The sequence below is a fragment of the Chondrus crispus genome, genomic scaffold (genome assembly GCF_000350225.1).
Source record: "Chondrus crispus Stackhouse genomic scaffold, scaffold_31, whole genome shotgun sequence".
In the NCBI taxonomy this organism is placed as follows: Eukaryota; Rhodophyta; class Florideophyceae; order Gigartinales; family Gigartinaceae; genus Chondrus; species Chondrus crispus.
This window is the reverse complement of record NW_005179222.1, coordinates 275676-292419: the sequence shown is the minus strand read 5'-3', so window position 1 is coordinate 292419 and position 16744 is coordinate 275676. Positions and strand designations below refer to the sequence as shown.

General features: G+C 55.3%; 2 protein-coding genes; both read right to left on the bottom strand.

Annotated features, from left to right (window-relative positions):
* Nucleotides 1-9152: 9152 nt before the first annotated feature.
* On the bottom strand, nt 9153-10043 carry CHC_T00005735001 (hypothetical protein). Its single transcript, XM_005717622.1, has one exon. The coding sequence runs from the start codon at nt 10041-10043 to the stop codon at nt 9153-9155; it is 891 nt and encodes a 296-aa protein (XP_005717679.1).
* A 698-nt stretch (nt 10044-10741) lies between these two features.
* Nucleotides 10742-15977, bottom strand: CHC_T00005734001 (hypothetical protein). XM_005717621.1 is given in 2 exon segments: nt 10742-11780; nt 11781-15977. 1 exon segment carries the CDS (start codon nt 15975-15977, stop codon nt 11781-11783), a length of 4197 nt encoding a protein of 1398 aa, XP_005717678.1. The 3' UTR covers nt 10742-11780.
* Nucleotides 15978-16744: the final 767 nt, after the last annotated feature.

The window sequence follows — 16744 nt, the reverse complement described above, 5'->3', positions numbered from 1 at the left end:
AAGGATAAGCTAAAAACGTCTCTTGTACATGATACTGCCACATCAAGGCAACACTCCACACGAATTTTAATCGGATTGGCAGCAATATGCCGATTCCGACTATTTTCAACAGATGTGACTCAAGCATACCTTCGAAGCGCAGAAAACTTATGAGGGGTGTATACATCAAACCGACTGGAGAATTTGAACTGAACCAGGGCAAGTTGCTGAGGTTTGTGGTATAACTACCTTCGTCCCGACCACTCGGAACGAGGGGATTTAGAGGTAAGGGAGCGCGCGCCGCTGGGTAACCCACGCGAGCGCAAACCGTACAGAAGGACTCGAAAAGAGGGAAGGCTCACGTGGCCAGTGACGCGCAGCTGATCGGTGGTGTTAGACCCGGACGGCCGGTCACGGGTTAGAAGCCTGAGACTTAGAGGTAAAACCGGACGGAGTTAGCAAAAAGCCGTAAAGGGAAGGGAGGCGAGTCTGCCTCCCGTTTACTGGGACGGGGCAGGTGCCCCCGGTCTTGACCCCTAAGTGGGACGCCAGGACACCTGTCCCGCTACAGTAGCTGTTACTTACTGTATACCACCTACTGTGCTAAATTGGCTAATTTGTGCCATTAACTACTAATTACTAATTACTTACCGTTCGGATCCTACACGTGTAACCAGCGGGGTACCACTGTACTCCGCACCGGCCGTGTGCTGTAAATATAACTCCTTACAGTTCTTCTCGCGCTTACAGCCCATCATACTGTATCCCGGGGCGGCAGCGGTGGTGCGATTGCCTTAGCGCCGCTGTACTATAGACCCCCTTCCTTACTTCACGACACGTCCCCGTCGCGACGGACTAAAATCCGTGCCAGCTGTGACAGTCCTCTATCCCGAACGGAGACCATGCGTCGGCCGTGGAGACGCGGCCGTACAGTAGGTACCTTTTTGCGGTCCTCACTCGCATGCACACCCGCAGCGGCGGTCATTTCCCGACCCGCGCGGAGGAGTTCAGCGCTCCTGCTGTTCCCGGTTCCATTCGCGGTACGCCACCGTCTGGATTGGGTGGCTTCCGCCTGCGCCGGGCCTCGAGCAGCCGGCGCAAAGAAGCCTTTTTCCAGGACCCCCCCGGAGGGCTGGCCATTTTTCCAAGAATTCCCTTTCTATTTCCTCTATAACCCCACGGGTACGCCCCCGCCAGCCCCGCAGCGGTACGTCCCAGACCTTTCCCCGGGCGTGCGGTACCTCTGTCGTCCAAAACACGAGCAAAAACCGCACGGTAGTCCCTTTCCCGAACGGTTCCTATTTGGAAAGCAATAGAAACTGTAAAAAATAGTCAGAAACGGCATAAACACGTTTCTGTTTCCAAATACTCCCAGGTCGGCGACGACCCCAGGAGTATGGAACCGTTCTCGGATATGGGCTACGATTTTCATTCGCCCTTCTAGAGGGGAATTCGTAGCCCTTCTTCCCGTACAGTGTTCCCTTGAAGAACCGAGCGGGAACTCGGGTTTACAGGTACAGCGGACGGACCCGCTGTACCTTCAACCGTCCGGGTAGGCTTCCCGTTGCGGTGGGGCGTCTTCCCCCGGCGCCGGGCATCATCAAACCGGCGCCAAAGAAGCGATTTTCCCCCACCCCCCCGGAGGGCTGGCCGTTTTTCCAAAGACGGCGCCCTTTCACCCGCGAGACAGCGGGGTGTGTGACCGCCAGCCTGTCCGTGCGGTCAGTGGGGAGCTCCCAGCGGCGGTACGCTCTGCCGTTCGTCCAAAACCGGTCGGTAAGTCCTGCCGTTGTCACTTTCCGCGGAGGCGCGATTTGGAAACGAAAGGAAACTGTAAGAAACGGGCAGAAACAGCGTTTTACAGTTCCGGTTTACAAATCCGCCTGGGCCTTCCCAAAGTCGGATTTTCCGTCTTGGGACCTCCGGACGCGGGCAGACCTGGGGAGTACAATGCCGTTAACGGGAAGGGGCTACGATTTTTTCCCATCCTTCTAGGAGGAAAAACGCAGCCCCCTTTTGGGCTTAATTAAAAGCCGACGACCGGAGTCGCCTCCTTGCCGTCCAGGGCCCTCCGCGCCGGGTTAATTCGGCGCGAGGCAGCGGTAGCGCGCGGTTGCCCACGCGCTCTTGCGGTGGCGGGTTACTGCGACGGGTGCGGCCTGTGGCCTACCCCCGGGGTCGCCCGTCGGGGTGAGATCTTCCCGACCGCCTGGTCGGGGGTACCGCTGCGGGTTTCCCTCCGCGCTTCCATGTCGGGCTGACGCGTACCGCGGCCCGACGGGCGGGCGACTGCACTATCGTCGTGACGGGTCATTGCGGGGGCGGGTTCCCGTTCCCCTCGCAACACCCGGTGCGCGTCCCCATTACCGGCTTGGGACGGAACCGGTGTTTTCCTTGGTAATTTCCGCCTGCTTTTTCCTTGCGGCGGGTGGTTTCTCGGCGGTTTGACGAGCTCCGATTGGGTACTCCCCGAGGATCGGAGGCGTCTTGAACCGCCGCCGTGGTCCAGCGGCCACACGTGCCGGGCGGTGTATGCCGCTCGCGCAACTCGTGGTCCACAGTGCCCTGGAGCCCCGGCGAGGTCGTTCCCATACAGTATTTACGCGGCTGGGTTCCGTCTCTCGGCGGCGGGTATGCACCGGGGCGCCAAGCCGTTTGACCACCGCCGCGTCAGGTCGTCCTGCCGGCGGGTCAGCTTCCCCCCCGCGCCGGTCCATCCGGTACGGCTCGGGCGGTGGCACACAGGGGATCCGCGTGCGCCGTAAACGGGTGGTGGCCGCCTGGAGGAGACCCTCGGCGAAGTCGCCCCCCATCCGCGCCGGGTATTCCGGTGCGGGGTTTGGGGTGGCGCACGCGGGGTTCCGCGTGCGTCAGTGGCAACCTTGCCCCCTCCTGCGCCGGGTCTTCCGGCGCGGGGTTTGCGGTGACGCGCGCGAGGTTTCGCGTGCGTCCGTGGCGATTGGCCGCCTCCTGCGCCGGGTCTTCCGGCGCGGGGGTTGCGGTGACGCGCGCGAGGTTCCGCGTGCGTCTGTGGCGACCTCGCCCCATCCTGCGCCCGGTCTTCCGGCGCGGGGTTTGCGGTGAGGCGCGCGGGGTTTCGCGTGCGTCCGTGGCAACTTGGCCCCCTCCTGCGCCGGGTATTCCGGTGCAGGGTTTGGGGTGGCGCACGCGGGATTCGGCGTGCGTCGGTGGCGACCTCGCCTGCTCCTGCGCCGGGTCCTCCGGTGCGGGGTTTGCGGTGACGCGCGCGAGGTTTCGCGTGCGTCCGTGGCGATTGGCCGCCTCCTGCGCCGGGTCTTCCGGCGCGGGGGTTGCGGTGACGCGCGCGAGGTTCCGCGTGCGTCTGTGGCGACCTCGCTCCCTCCTGCGCCGGGTCTTCCGGCGCGGGGTTGGCGGTGACGTGGGCGGGGTTCCGCGTGCGTCTGTGGCGATTGGCCCCAACCGGGGGGAGGTCCTCCGCGGGATCGTCCCGCCCGGCGCTGGGTTACCCAGTGCGGTGTTAGCGGTGGCGTGCTGCCGCCCGCGTGCGCCAGAAGCGGTCTATGAAGGCCTGGGGGAGTCCCTCCGCGGGTTCCTAGGTATCGTCCGGTGGGGCGTAGCCATACCAGCGGACCTTGTACTGGGTCCCTGTGCGGCTGTCCGGGTGACCAACCAGATGGTCGACCACATACTCCGCGGCGGGTTCGGGTTCTCCGTCCGCCGCGGGCTGGATCGGGGCGGCTGCAGTGACGTCGCGGGGTCCCGGCAGCATCCGGGTTATCCAGCTGCGCTTCCACTGGCGCAGCCGAATCGGGGGTGCCTAAGCTTCTGAGGCTGGGCACGGGGAGAGACGTCGTCGCCTCTACGCGTCCTCCCCGGCTTCCCCCGTCAGCAGCAAGTCCTCGCGGATTTCATCCGCGGCTTGCGCCACGTGGTCTTCGGTAGGGTCATGGTGCTGCTCCTCTACCACGTTCACGCCCGCGGGGGCCGGCGGACGCTGGTTTCTCCAAGCGGACGGCCCCTGGCGGTTGAACGGGGATCCCGGGCGGAGGCCCTGCCGGATGCGTAGCTTCTGGTAGTTGGCCTCTCGTGCCTCCAGAAGCTTGGCCCGCAGGCCCGCATCGGCAACGACGGGACACTCCTCTTGTCGGTGCGTAGTGTCAAGGCAGAACCGACACGGCGGCGGTCCGGGGATTCCCCCACTGGAGAACCGGACCCGTGGGTTCTGCCCCTGCCTCCCGTACGGTCCTGCGCGCACATCGCCCGGGTTGGCGGGCGGACCCGCTGCGCCTGATGCCGAGGCTGCCGGCGACGGGTGATAACTCGTCGGCGGCGAGCTTAACGAGCTCGGCGTCGCGGTGTGGTCCGTGACGGCCAAGATTTCTTCTGTCACGGATCCTCCAGCTGTCGGGATGTCGGATGCCGACTCAACCGACAGCACAGGCCGTGTCCTTGCGGTGCGGTCAAACCTTCTAGCCACTCCGGACGGCTCTCGGTGCGCCATGGCGGACATCCCCTGTCGACGGGAAGCCCGATTGGTTTCTCCGATCGCTTGCGCGTATCGAGCCACGGATTGGTAATCCACATCCGGGTGCGTAGCGAGGTAATTGCGGACCTGCGCGCACGTGGCGGGAAGTAACCCCTCGACGAATAGGGACTTCAACCGTCGGTCGGAGAATACCGTACCGCATCGAAGGGCCTTGTCCCAGAGGTGGTTACTGTAGACCTCCTCCGTCATGTTCGAACTTTGACGGAAGGAGGTCACGTCACCAACCGCTTCGGAAATTACCTCATCGGTCGCAGAGGTACGCAACAAAAAGTTGACGACCTGCGGGTACGTCCTGAGCAGTTCGCGCCGCTCCACGTCAACCGCCATGGTATTTCCATTGAGACGGGACTGGAGTAGGGCGTGAGCCTGACCGGTGAGGTAGAACTGGAAGCACCACACGGCGGCTCCCTCGGTGATCCCGTTGTGGTCGCACGCCATCTTGAGGCGTGCGAGGAATCCCAATACCGCAATCGGATCTTGACCGCTGAACGTGTGGGACCTCATCTGCACATCCAGTTTTTTCGGTAACGGTTAATGTGCCGCGCTACTGTGGAGTCGTAGCGCAAGCTACGCCGTTCCAGGCGGTAGGTCTTGTAGTTGACGGCCTTGGTAAACAGGTCATTGAGGGGCCTGATTACCGTGGGCCGTCGCTCGTCGCTCGTCGGGGCAGCCCGGCGGCGTCTGCTCGAGCGACGAAGCCCCTCATCCGACTCGGTGTGGTAGTCTTCCGAGTCGGACGGGTCGTGCCGGTGCCGGTCTCGGCTTATATCGCGGCGTGCCCTGTGGCCCCGCCTGCGAGAGTCTTCCGAACCGGATGGGTCATCATCGGAGGGGTATCCTCCCCCTCCGGCATCGCGGTATCGCCCGTGGCGTGCGTCGCGGTTATCGCGGTATCGCCAGCGGCGTTCTTCGCGGTCTTCATCCGTCCTGTGACGGGGGTCTTCTGCCTCGGAATACCGGGTGTATTCCGCTTCGGTCCTGTGCGTGCCGGGTGCACGTCTTCTGCTCAACCGGTACGGGTCCTGATTCTCTGTCTCGGGGAGCCCCAGGCGGTTGTCTGTCCCGCGGGGGCCGCCCGTACCGGCGAGTATGGGGAGGACATTTTCTGTAGTCCTCCTTGTAGCACCGTGAACGGTTGGGAGATAGATGGCTCTGCCCTTCGGGTGAGGGTCCATCCTATCAAGCCCGGGTACGGCGCCGATCGGATCAGCGATATTAAGGCTTGAGTCCGGAACGGTTTCACGGCGCGGCGCCGGCGGCGGTACCGCGCCTCCCGTTTCGGTAAATGTCGTGGCCAGACGGATGGCCACGGCGAAGCTAATAGCTCCCTTTAGAGCCAATGCGGTCGGAGATTCGTCCCCCTCCGCGGCGAGCGCTGCCACTACCTCGTCGCGTACGAGGGGGACGATCTTCTCGTCCAGCAGGGCGCGGAGCGCGGTGTCCGCATGCTCCGCCACCAGTCTTGGTGCCGTTCGGTCGAGGCAAACCTGGACGACCTGAGGTAGTTCCTCAGCGAGGAAATCCTCCATCCAGGTTTGTAGTCGCGGGAGTAACGCGTCGTACAGTACTTGTACGCAGTTCCCCCCACCAGCCGGTAGTCCGGCGGTGGTGTCCGACACGGAAGGGGTCTTCTGGCCCCTTGTAGACGGCGGGCGTAGCAGAGCTTCCGGATTGTCGATCCGGGGGCGCTGTGCGCCTCTGCCACTGCGGGTACTTGCTCGCCCGGAGGCTGTATCTTCTCCGGCGGAATCCGCACGGTTCATCGTCGATGATCACTGGCGATCGCCGCGGTGATTTTCGACCTCTTTCAATCCGATCGGTAGTTGCTCGCGCTGGCGATCCAGTGCGGGTTCAACCTCTGCAGTTATGCCTTCCACAAGAGTACCAAAATGTGGTATAACTACCGTCGTCCCGACCACTCGGAACGAGGGGATTTAGAGGTAAGGGAGCGCGCGCCGCTGGGTAACCCACGCGAGCGCAAACCGTACAGAAGGACTCGAAAAGAGGGAAGGCTCACGTGGCCAGTGACGCGCAGCTGATCGGTGGTGTTAGACCCGGACGGCCGGTCACGGGTTAGAAGCCTGAGACTTAGAGGTAAAACCGGACGGAGTTAGCAAAAAGCCGTAAAGGGAAGGGAGGCGAGTCTGCCCCCGTTTACTGGAACGGGGCAGGTGCCCCCGGTCTTAACCCCTAAGTGGGACGCCAGGACACCTGTCCCGCTACAGTAGCTGTTACTTACTGTATACCAGCTACTGTGCTAAATTGGCTAATTTGTGCCATTAACTACTAATTACTTACCGTTCGGATCCTACACGTGTAACCAGCGGGGTACCACTGTACTCTGCACCGGCAGTGTGCTGTTAATATAACTCCTTACAGTTCTTCTCGCGCTTACAGCCCATCATACTGTATCTCAGGGCGGCAGCGGTGGTGCGATTGCCTTCGCGCCGTTGTACTACAAGGTTGTTAAAACCTTTGTACGGTCTGCCGATAGTGGTGATTACTGGAGCCGTACCATCAGCAATCATATAAAACAGGACTTGGACATGACTGGAACAACCGGTGATGGAGCATTTTTATTTAAATGCATACGGGACAAGCTTGACGGCATGTGCATTACTTACGTGGACGATGCCCTTCAAGCAGGTACCAAGGAGTATTCAGATCTAGCCCACAAGACAGAAGAGAAGTTCAAGTGTAAGGGAAGAACTTACGATAAGTTCAGTTTCGTCGGAGTACAAGTTGAAAAAAAGGATTCGGAATACATGATCCACCAAACGTCGTACATCCGAAAGATAGAGAGGCTGCCGAACACGGCCACGTACAAGTCATATCGATCATTAAGAGCTAAATTAGCCTGGATTGCGTACACTAGAACAGATATCAGTTTCTCTATTGCTTAAGCCGCCCTGGTTACCGAATCACAGTATGCTACGGATCCAAAAATTCAAATCCGATACATTAACCGCACCATTAGACGACTCAAGAAAGAGCCATACCTACCATTGAGGTATCCCAAACTTGACGATAGCAAGTTACACATAAGAGTTTTTTCAGATGCTTCGTATGCAAACATATCTGACGGCTCTTCTCAGCTTGGATACATCATATTTCTATGTGATAGCAGAAAACTTTGCCAACCACTCTATTGGTCGTCTCATAAGGCTACGCGAGTGTCAAGATCAGTTTTAGGCAGCGAAACCATGGCCTTTGCTGACTCTTTTGATATGGACTTCATTCTCAGACATGACATACAGTGATGAACATAAAGATACTGATCGTAATGTTTACGGATAGTCTCTCACTATTTGATTTTATCACAAAGGCATCTACAACGGTTGAAAAAAGACTAATGATTGACCTCGAGGTAGTCAAAAAGGCGTACCAACAAAATGAAATGGAACAGATCGGATTCATTCGATCTGAACACAATCTAGCTGACTGCTTGACAAAGGCTAATGGCAACGATTCACTAATCAACACCTTCAAAAGCGCACGAATCATGCACCCCGTGTATCAATGGATTGACAGAAGCCACAATGAGGATACGTCACGTCAGAAGTAGAGGGAATGTGGGAAATTATGGTATGAAGGTGACGCATACAGGACGAATAAAATGCACCTCAACGCAATTAATGTAATGCACAACAACGGGAGCATTTTAATAATCTCAGCTGTCAACATGCAGTGCATCCTCTCCTAAAAATGCTTCGATAGTGCAAAACATTACGTGAGGAGAGGACAAAGCACCTGGCTGAAGTAGTATAAATAAGGGAAGAGTCGAGGCAGACTAGCTGCCAAGACAAGCGAAAAACAAAAACGAAGCCACGACAATAAAAAGCGCGATTCCCCTCATTCGCCTGGTCCTGCCGGTTAACCTTTATTGTTCCCCCCTTTTCTTTTCTTTTTTGCGACAATTTAGCATACATTATCACATCAGTTGCAATTTGCAACTGATGTGATACTGTATGCTGTGTTGGGACGGGCTCTGATGACATGGCTCGTTTTCGTTTTGCGAAAAAGAAACGCGCAAGTCATCTACTGTTCGTGGTTCTTCACAACAACAGCAAGGTCCGTGGTACTGCCTGGAGTAATTGTAGGAATTAAAACACCCTTATGTCAAGTTTACTTTAGCGTTCACGAGGGAAAGGAGTTCCTTTATTTTTCTTTTCACCCAACCGTTCGTCAACCCGTCTGTATCTTTTGAGGTACGTTCGGAGATCGCCGACGCACACTCCACACAACACAAATACAAATGCAGATGCGACTTATTTGTCGCCATGAAAGGGGGCCTTCATGCTTGATAGATATAACTTGAAAATGGTTGGGGTTCGGTTAACTACTAGTTCGACTTCTGTGTGCAGCACGTCAACTACAGCATCTCAGACATATATAAACGTGGAAATGACTTTTTGAACAACGAGAAAACGTTGCATCATCTTCGTTTACTGTGGGAGGGCAAAGACGACCAAGATTGCCCCCGAAATAATATCTACCTACGGTACTGTACATAGGCAAATCTCGCTCCGAGTTGATATAAATACATACACAACATCTAACTCTCGAGGACGGAAAACCTTACCAGCTGCTTCCGCCACCGCCACCGCCAGCACTGCCGCCACCTCCAAAAGCGAAAGAACTGCCATCAGCTCCACCGCCGCGCCTCAGTGACAGCAGCCGGATCCAACCGCGTCAGTTCCGGACTTGTAGTCATGGGCTCTTGATCGCGTCGACGTGAGTTCCAGTCGTTCATCATGTCGAGTCTGATAAAATCGCTGTAATAATGATGAGCCCTTCTCATGCGGAAAAAATACTCCGATTCATAAACATCCCAGCCACTGGGTTGACCGTTGTTCGTTCGGGACTCGACTGTTTTCGGCTCCAGGACCGATTGTCTGCAGATAGGACACTGTGAGTTAATTCGCTGTGGAGTAGCAAACCATTGTAAAATGCATCTCTCGTGGAACTTATGCCCGCACGGAAGAATCTTGACAGCATCTTCCCCCTCACTTGTGACGTCTTGCTCCGTGGTGCCCGTGCCTGCGTTTGCAGTACGAAGGCCATTTCCGGTTGAAACATACTTGACGTTATGCTCAGAGCTCCCCACATTGGTTGATTTCGGCCCATTCGTATCAATTTCCACAAGCGGCTGGGCTTCCTCTTCTTCCGTGTCCTCGTTATCCTCATCTCTCGACTGCTTAAAGTCATTCAGACAAATAGGACAACTGGTGGCAACAAACTGGTTGTTCTCCGCACAAGCGCGGTCCTTATCGATGTTCTCGAGCGCCTCCTTACATTGCTTGAACTTCTGATTTCTGCGGGCCTTCCCAGCAAACACGGCGTGAAGATGCGGCCAGAGTATAGCAATCATGGCGACAAAGGACGCCCCAACGAAGAAGAAGATGACCACAAAGAAAGACCCCGATGAGTTTTCCTCCACTGGCTGAACCTCCATGCCGCTAACAATCTTGACAGTGGCGTGCACGCCGTCCACTATGGCCTGCCCGTACTCGCCTTTCCTCAACTTGGGCTTCATAATGCCCATGATGAGCGGAACCATGTCCGTCCTCAACACATGCTTGACTCCCCTGCCCACAGACAGACCCATGACGTGATCACGCAAGGACAAGAACAAGACGACGCCGTTCTGACACTTGACGTCGCCGACGCCCCAACGATCGTGTAAGTCCTTTGCAAACTCAAAGGCGCGGTTCTCCTTTGAGCCATGGCAGAGGCCGCAGTCCATCTTTTCGACGACGGCGACTGCGAGCTGGGCACCGGCCAGGTCAGAGTGGGCGCAAGTTAGCTTTGTATAGCCGTGGGTGCCATCGTGGATGAAGTTAATGAAGCCGTCGATGGTGTCGGCGTCGGACAGCGAAAGAAGGCCGTCGGGGTCGCACACGGACGAATGCAAACCGCCACGGCCGCATAGACCCACGGGGTCGTCTTGGGGGTTCGGGAGTTCTGTCGACTTCCATGAGGTGGCCGAGGTGTGCAGCAGGTGCAGGAGAAGCAGGAGGAGGAGGAGAAAGGGGCGGGCAGACGCCATGGGGGGGTGGGGTTTAGGGGAAGGGAAGCTAGGGAAAGCGGTGGGCGTTGTTAGAGTGGGTATGTGGGTTGAGAGAGGGAAGGAGGACGGAAGCTTGGTGTTGACCAAGGGCGAAAGAAGGGGAAGGGGTGAAGTCGGAAGAGAGGTTGAGACTGGTTGGGGAAAAGTAGTGTACAATAAGGTTGTCCGTAAAATAACGCGTTGTTTTTTTCCATTTGTTCACGAAGTCGGTGGACGCAACGTAAACCCGAGTTCGAAAAATCCCACCAAGAGTTTTGCGGACTGACCTCCAGCAAGGTACCTGCCCGCCACAAACGCAAGTCTGGTACATCGTTGTGCCGCCCGACGGATCACGTGCACCTGCGCGAATACTCGCTGAAGCATTGTAGCCCCGCCACAAGGACAGAAAGGTTCTCAGTCGATAGGGCGATGTGTTTCGTCTTCTTGACAGGCTGAGGGGGGCCGTTTGGAGAGGACAGCTTTTTAGAAGCTTCTACTTGTCTATCTTTCGCGGTTGCTTCGGCGGCATCTGTGGCAGGTCCTGTCGCGCTTCGATCCATTGATGGACTCTGCGCAGATGAAGCGATAGTGGCGTCCATGACACATATCGATACGACTCGTGCAGTCTGAGACTCGTTTGTGCTGATGAAAAGAACGGAAGACCCACTTCGTTTTCCTTCAAGACGGGCCGATCCGGCAGCTGTGATCAGGCGGATGTGAAACTCGTGGAAAACTCACATGCCCCGAGTTTTCGGTATGCTGGTGAGTTTTGCCAAACGCGTTGTTCGAAAATTTTGCGTTGAGAAAATCCGAGCAAACTCGCCGCCAAAACACGCGTTTTCGTGACTTTACGGGCAACCTTAATACAGGGGTCGAGGTTGGCAAGGGCTGCCGCGCTGTGGCACCTGTGTTCGCTGGCGACGTGTACACGTATCAGGCAGGGAAGATACTGTAAATGCCTCAAAAGGCTCCGCTCGATTGCAACCGATGTCATGATGTGATTTGCTGTGTTGCGACGTTGGGACGGGCTCTGGCGACATGGCTCGTTTTGCTCAAATGAAACGCACAAGTCGTCTACAAGTTATTGTACTGCTTCTTGTGGTTCTTCGCAACAACAGCAAGGTCCGTGGTATGGCCTGCAGTACTGGCCCTTCACAGTACAGTACACAGCGCCTCCCCTATCTTCTCCAACCTTCTGTGTAGCAGTCTTTCGCTCTTGCCCTTTCATGCTCTCATTGGCACGAAATCCCGTCCCCCCCCCGCGGTTGGCGGGGCCGAATACTCTCGTATCCGCCGCTGCAGCAGCTTCATCATCTTCTCATCCAACGCCCATTTGCCCGCGCTAACCTCGAGCGTCTCCACAAACCACCTCCTCGTTGGGACGTCCAAGTCCCCCATTCCCCCGTCCACGGGCAGCGCGTGCGCCGCCTCGCGATCCACCCCGCCCCCGTCCACAGCTGACTTCCACCGCAGATGCTCCAGCCGCAGCGCCGTATGGATCGCCATCAGACACCACGGCCGCCCGCTCCCGACCAGCCGCTCCGCCCCGGTCTCGTTGCGGTCCCCGCGCCGCAAGCACGCCTGCACTCGCTTGATCCCTTGCGCCAGCCGGAGCGACTCCACATATATGTCCCACGTCCTGAAGAAAGACCCCTCGAACACAGACACGCTCGTCACGATCCCTTTGTCCATCGAGTTGAGGATCGCTGTTCGACTTGTAAGCGCGTACGCCCGGATCAGGTCGTCCAGCACCGCCCCGTCCACGGGAAGATCTTCCGACGTTCGCCGTTTCAGACGGCTAATTATCGCTGCTAGCATCCGCCATTCCCCACCTTGCTGCAGGAGGTGACTATACAGGCCCAGGATTTTCCCACGCCATCGCACCCATTTTCGCTCCGGTTCCAGAGTCGGTTCGACCCCGGTGTCCGTGATCCGGTAGTTCCACATTTTGTAGAAGTAACCTCGATGCGCGGCGCCCCGGCCCTGATCCAAAACTTTGGTTGCAGCGTCCATGCGGAAGAATTTGTTCAGTTCTAGCACCGCACCAGATGTATCCTTTAGGACTTCTGATAGCACCAATGCCCGGCAGTAGGTCGACTTGAAGTGATACTCCGAATACGGTACACCGGACTTCACGTCGCGGCAGTACTGCATTGCGGAGAGGATATCTTCGGCGATTGCATTCTTTCGTTCGGCTATCCAATCTTCAACGTTATTGTCGCACCACTTCTCTACCTCCATTGCTGTCGAAACGGGACCTGGTTTGAAAGAATATTTTTCAAGCAGCATCAGAAAGCCGGAAGCACTAACATCATCCTCTGTCACACGAAGTATTTTCATTCGCGTTGCGTGTAGCTTGTACAGCGGTTCAATATCCACTGGTTGTTTAAGACGCTCTCTTAGAGTTCGGTTCTCTTCAAGCGCTCTATGAAACATGGGGATGTATTTTTCGGGCGGGTCTCCCGACTTTTCCATCAGCTTTGCTTCGAGGAGCGAGAAGTACCATTTCAATCGTTTTACTCCAGTGTACCCTTCACGCCATTCTGCAATTGAATCGCAACTCTCCGTTGCATCATCGCCTTCAGAGATCGCGTTCGTATTGCTTAAATCGTACTCGGGCCACTCATCCCTGCGAAAACCTCCCCAACCAAGACCTTCCCTGAGCTTTTGTAGTGCAGTTGACGCCATGGCCAGTATTTCTCCCGAATACCGATTTTGCGGGTGAGTTGGAAACAATGTTCCGATCGTACTCTTAGTCCAGTGTATGTGGTAGAATCGCCGCTCTTGAAGGCGAAGGAATCCCACTGCAGCCTCGCCGAAACGCACTGCAGATAGCCGACAGACATCTTTCTTTTTCTCAACCTTTGCAGGGTGATCCTCATACATCAAAACTGGTCGCGACGTGGTGGTATTTGTTAGCCCAAATGAACCAAAGATGTCACCATCATCACCGAACCCACACCACGGTTCATCCTCATCTTCTTCAAACGCATATCCCAAAACTTCTGCTACACATGAATCAAGACGCTCTGATGCGGCGTTTTGTGCCCAGGGATGTCTTAGTAAAGAGTCAGCAAAACCGAAACAAGCTTCAGCACTGCCAAAATACAGTGTTTCAATCGTGTCACCCTCTCCAAGTGTTTGAAGATCTTCCGCCCTGCAAAGACCGAAAGACGACAAACTCAACTCCCTTTCATCCAAAGCCAAGTCCGCAATCTCCACATATATTCGGCCCAGCAGGATCCAAGCGCCAACGCTCCATGGACGGATACGGAGAGCAATTATGCATTCCGAAGAAGCCTGAAAGAGTCTATCTGCCACTTCTCTCGGACGCTTTCTCCGTTCTGCAGTCTTGTGCTTCTTGTATTCTGCGTCGTATGCAGAAAATATAGACATGGCATGCAATGCGAAAACCTCGAAGAATACGATCGACATTTGCAGTCGTCGCGTTTTCTCCTCTAAGGACTCTGGCCCGTAAAACTTCGATTTGCATTGATTCCATTCGTCTTCTAACTTTGAAACATTCTCCGCAGCTTCCCGAGAAATATCGGTGCTTGTCTCGACTACATCTCCCACGATCTTGTTAAGAGCACGAAAAGGGACCATGGGAACAGTGTGCGGCGCATCTGCAGGTAAACTCTCTGCCAATCTGTACAACACTTCGCGAAGCCGTTTTGCCCGGCCTCCATCACGCCTTCGGCGACACACACCCTCGAAGATCAGCTTCCTGTAGAAAAGGAACACGTTTTTGCAGACATCGACATCCATAGTAGTTCCTGTTGTAGTGGGATCACCAGTTGTGAATGAAAGGCCAATATGCTTGCTCACTCGACAGCCATCTTCCAACCAACGCTTGCTATTCAAAGTCGTCGATGGAATGGATGGCGATTGTAACTCAGGGATATGATACAAGCATTGATAACATTGCGCGAGTTCATGCCGCAGTAAGCTGCCAATCTTCCACTCATAATCGGGATCGTCCTTCAAGTCTGAAACCTCATCTCTCGAATCGTCGGCAGACTCTTGCGAAGAACTTTGGGATCCATCCTTGGAAATACCCTTGGAAACGCTGGATAAAGCGGCCTCTCCAACCAGGTTTTCCTTCCCAGCGTTTGCTGATACAGAAAGTTGGTCTCTGCCATGCCCTCCTTGAAGTTTTGCCAGAGCCGTTTCCTGATTTTGTACTGCCATTTGTTGAACGCGAAGACATAGGAACTTTGCGTAGAGCTTAATCAGTGCGCCGCTTGTTCCCTCCTCGCGACAACATCCCCTAGCAACAAGGGACTTCAAACATAAATGCAACACATATAGCATTGTTCTGGTCTCTGGGCCATCGGATGAGTGCGAATATGCCGAGAACACTTCTGTTCTTAACGGGTTGCTTGGCATACACCTTTGGATGATAAACAAGGAACGAGCAAATGCAAGCATACATCGGGTAAATCCAAGCCTTACATTCTTTTGAGATCCACTTAAGTCCGTGTTTGAAGCTGCATACCTTAGAGACGGGATCTTGCTGATGGTCAGTGATGTCAGCGATACAAGCGCAAGGGCAGAAATTCTCGCTGCTTCTTCCATGGACCACCCGCTAACCCCAACCTCAGAATTCCACAATGTCCAACATGCTGGACTAGAAAGTTTCTTCAGTAAAGCAACGAATCTTCGTATTTGAACCAACAAATCGCTTAACCTCCCAGAGCTAGAATCAGGTCCTTTACCACCGCTATTGTGGTCCCCATCTTTCTCGCTTCGCAATTTTGCGGCATAGTAATGAACCCCCATGCGCAAGCGGACTGAGAAACAGACGAGCTCACCGACAAGGTCCGATGACTTCGTGCATGCCTCTCCAAACACCGCCAATCTCGGTTCCAGTTCCGTTTCGGCATCAAGTCTTCTCTCCCAAGCCTCCAGCTCAGATGGACAAGAAAATTCTGTCCTTAGATCATCTCCACGCCATCCGTCTAGTCCTAAATGACGCACAGCATCATGGACAGAAGATGACAAAATGGAAACAGTTCTCTTTGCGGCTTCAGTATCTCCAGTGCCCATCCTAGAAAGTTCTTCTCGCGCTTTTTCTAAGTCTTTCGCCATCTTCAGACTGGATATCCGCCGGGACAACACGTTTGTAAGTTCCGCAAATGAATATCCAGACAAATCTGGACCTGAGCAGTCTGGGACTAGCCCGCTGGAACTAACGATAAGGCTTTCAACAATAGCGAGTGTTTGCTCCGCTGCAAGGAAAGCTTGCTGCATTTCTCCCTGGCATTCATGCAATTGGCTCCAAAGCCATGATGTGCGTAGCCTTAGAAAGCCATTCTCATTCTCATCCGAAGAGAACAGTCGGATATGCGAGAGGAGACGTCCGGCCTCCAGAAAGCGACTTGCCTTGGCCTTCCCTGCCTTTTTGCCAGATATTATCATTGCTTCGACGATGAGTGCGGTGGTAAGCGCAGAGCCTGGCATGTGTAACTGCAGCTTTTCGCGCAGAGTAGACCAGAGCAACGCAAGCGTTGGTGAATATTGAGGTGCCTTTACCTCAGAAAGGCTTGACAAAACTCGCAGCAGAAGATCTGCTGGGCCGCTGTTCTGGTTTCCAAACGATTGGAGACATTGCACCACAGCTTCTGACTCCTGGGCTTCATTCACGAATACTGCCCATGACGAAGACCTGCCCTTCTCCTTCGAAAGCGCTTGTGAATTCAAAATCGGTGCCTTTCCCCGAACAGAATGGAAGGTCCTATGGCTATCTTCTTCTGCACATATCCTTCCTCCTGCTATGCATACTTTTAACATTGCCTGAATCATGTCATTATCGTCCTGTTCGCTATCTCGCGCACCCGACCGTATTCTCGAGCGTCGCCGATCAGACTCTTGAGCGGACGCCTCAGCTTGATTCTTTTGCCTGTTCGAGCGGCGAACCTCTCTTCGAATTTCAGCTGTGCTTTTGGCAGGAACACTAGTATCTGGTTGTGCTGATCCATCGCCTGCCATCTCATTTCCATTCGCTGGGTTAACAGGCTCCCCTAGGCCAGAGTCAATACCGAGATAACGTTCCCCTTGCTCAAGAAGGGGTTTACTTTCTCCTTGTTGCAACCCTATCCTGTCGGAGGCCCGCATCTGCTTGGGTAAACTAACATCGCCAGACACCGATTCGTCAACCATATCAACAACAACCACTTCCATGTCAT

Excerpts from the sequence above, each read along its gene's own strand:
- CHC_T00005735001 (XM_005717622.1), bottom strand. The coding sequence starts at position 10,043 with ATGAAGCCCAAGTTGAGGAAAGGCGAGTACGGGCAGGCCATAGTGGAC.
- CHC_T00005734001 (XM_005717621.1), bottom strand. The coding sequence starts at position 15,977 with ATGATAATATCTGGCAAAAAGGCAGGGAAGGCCAAGGCAAGTCGCTTT.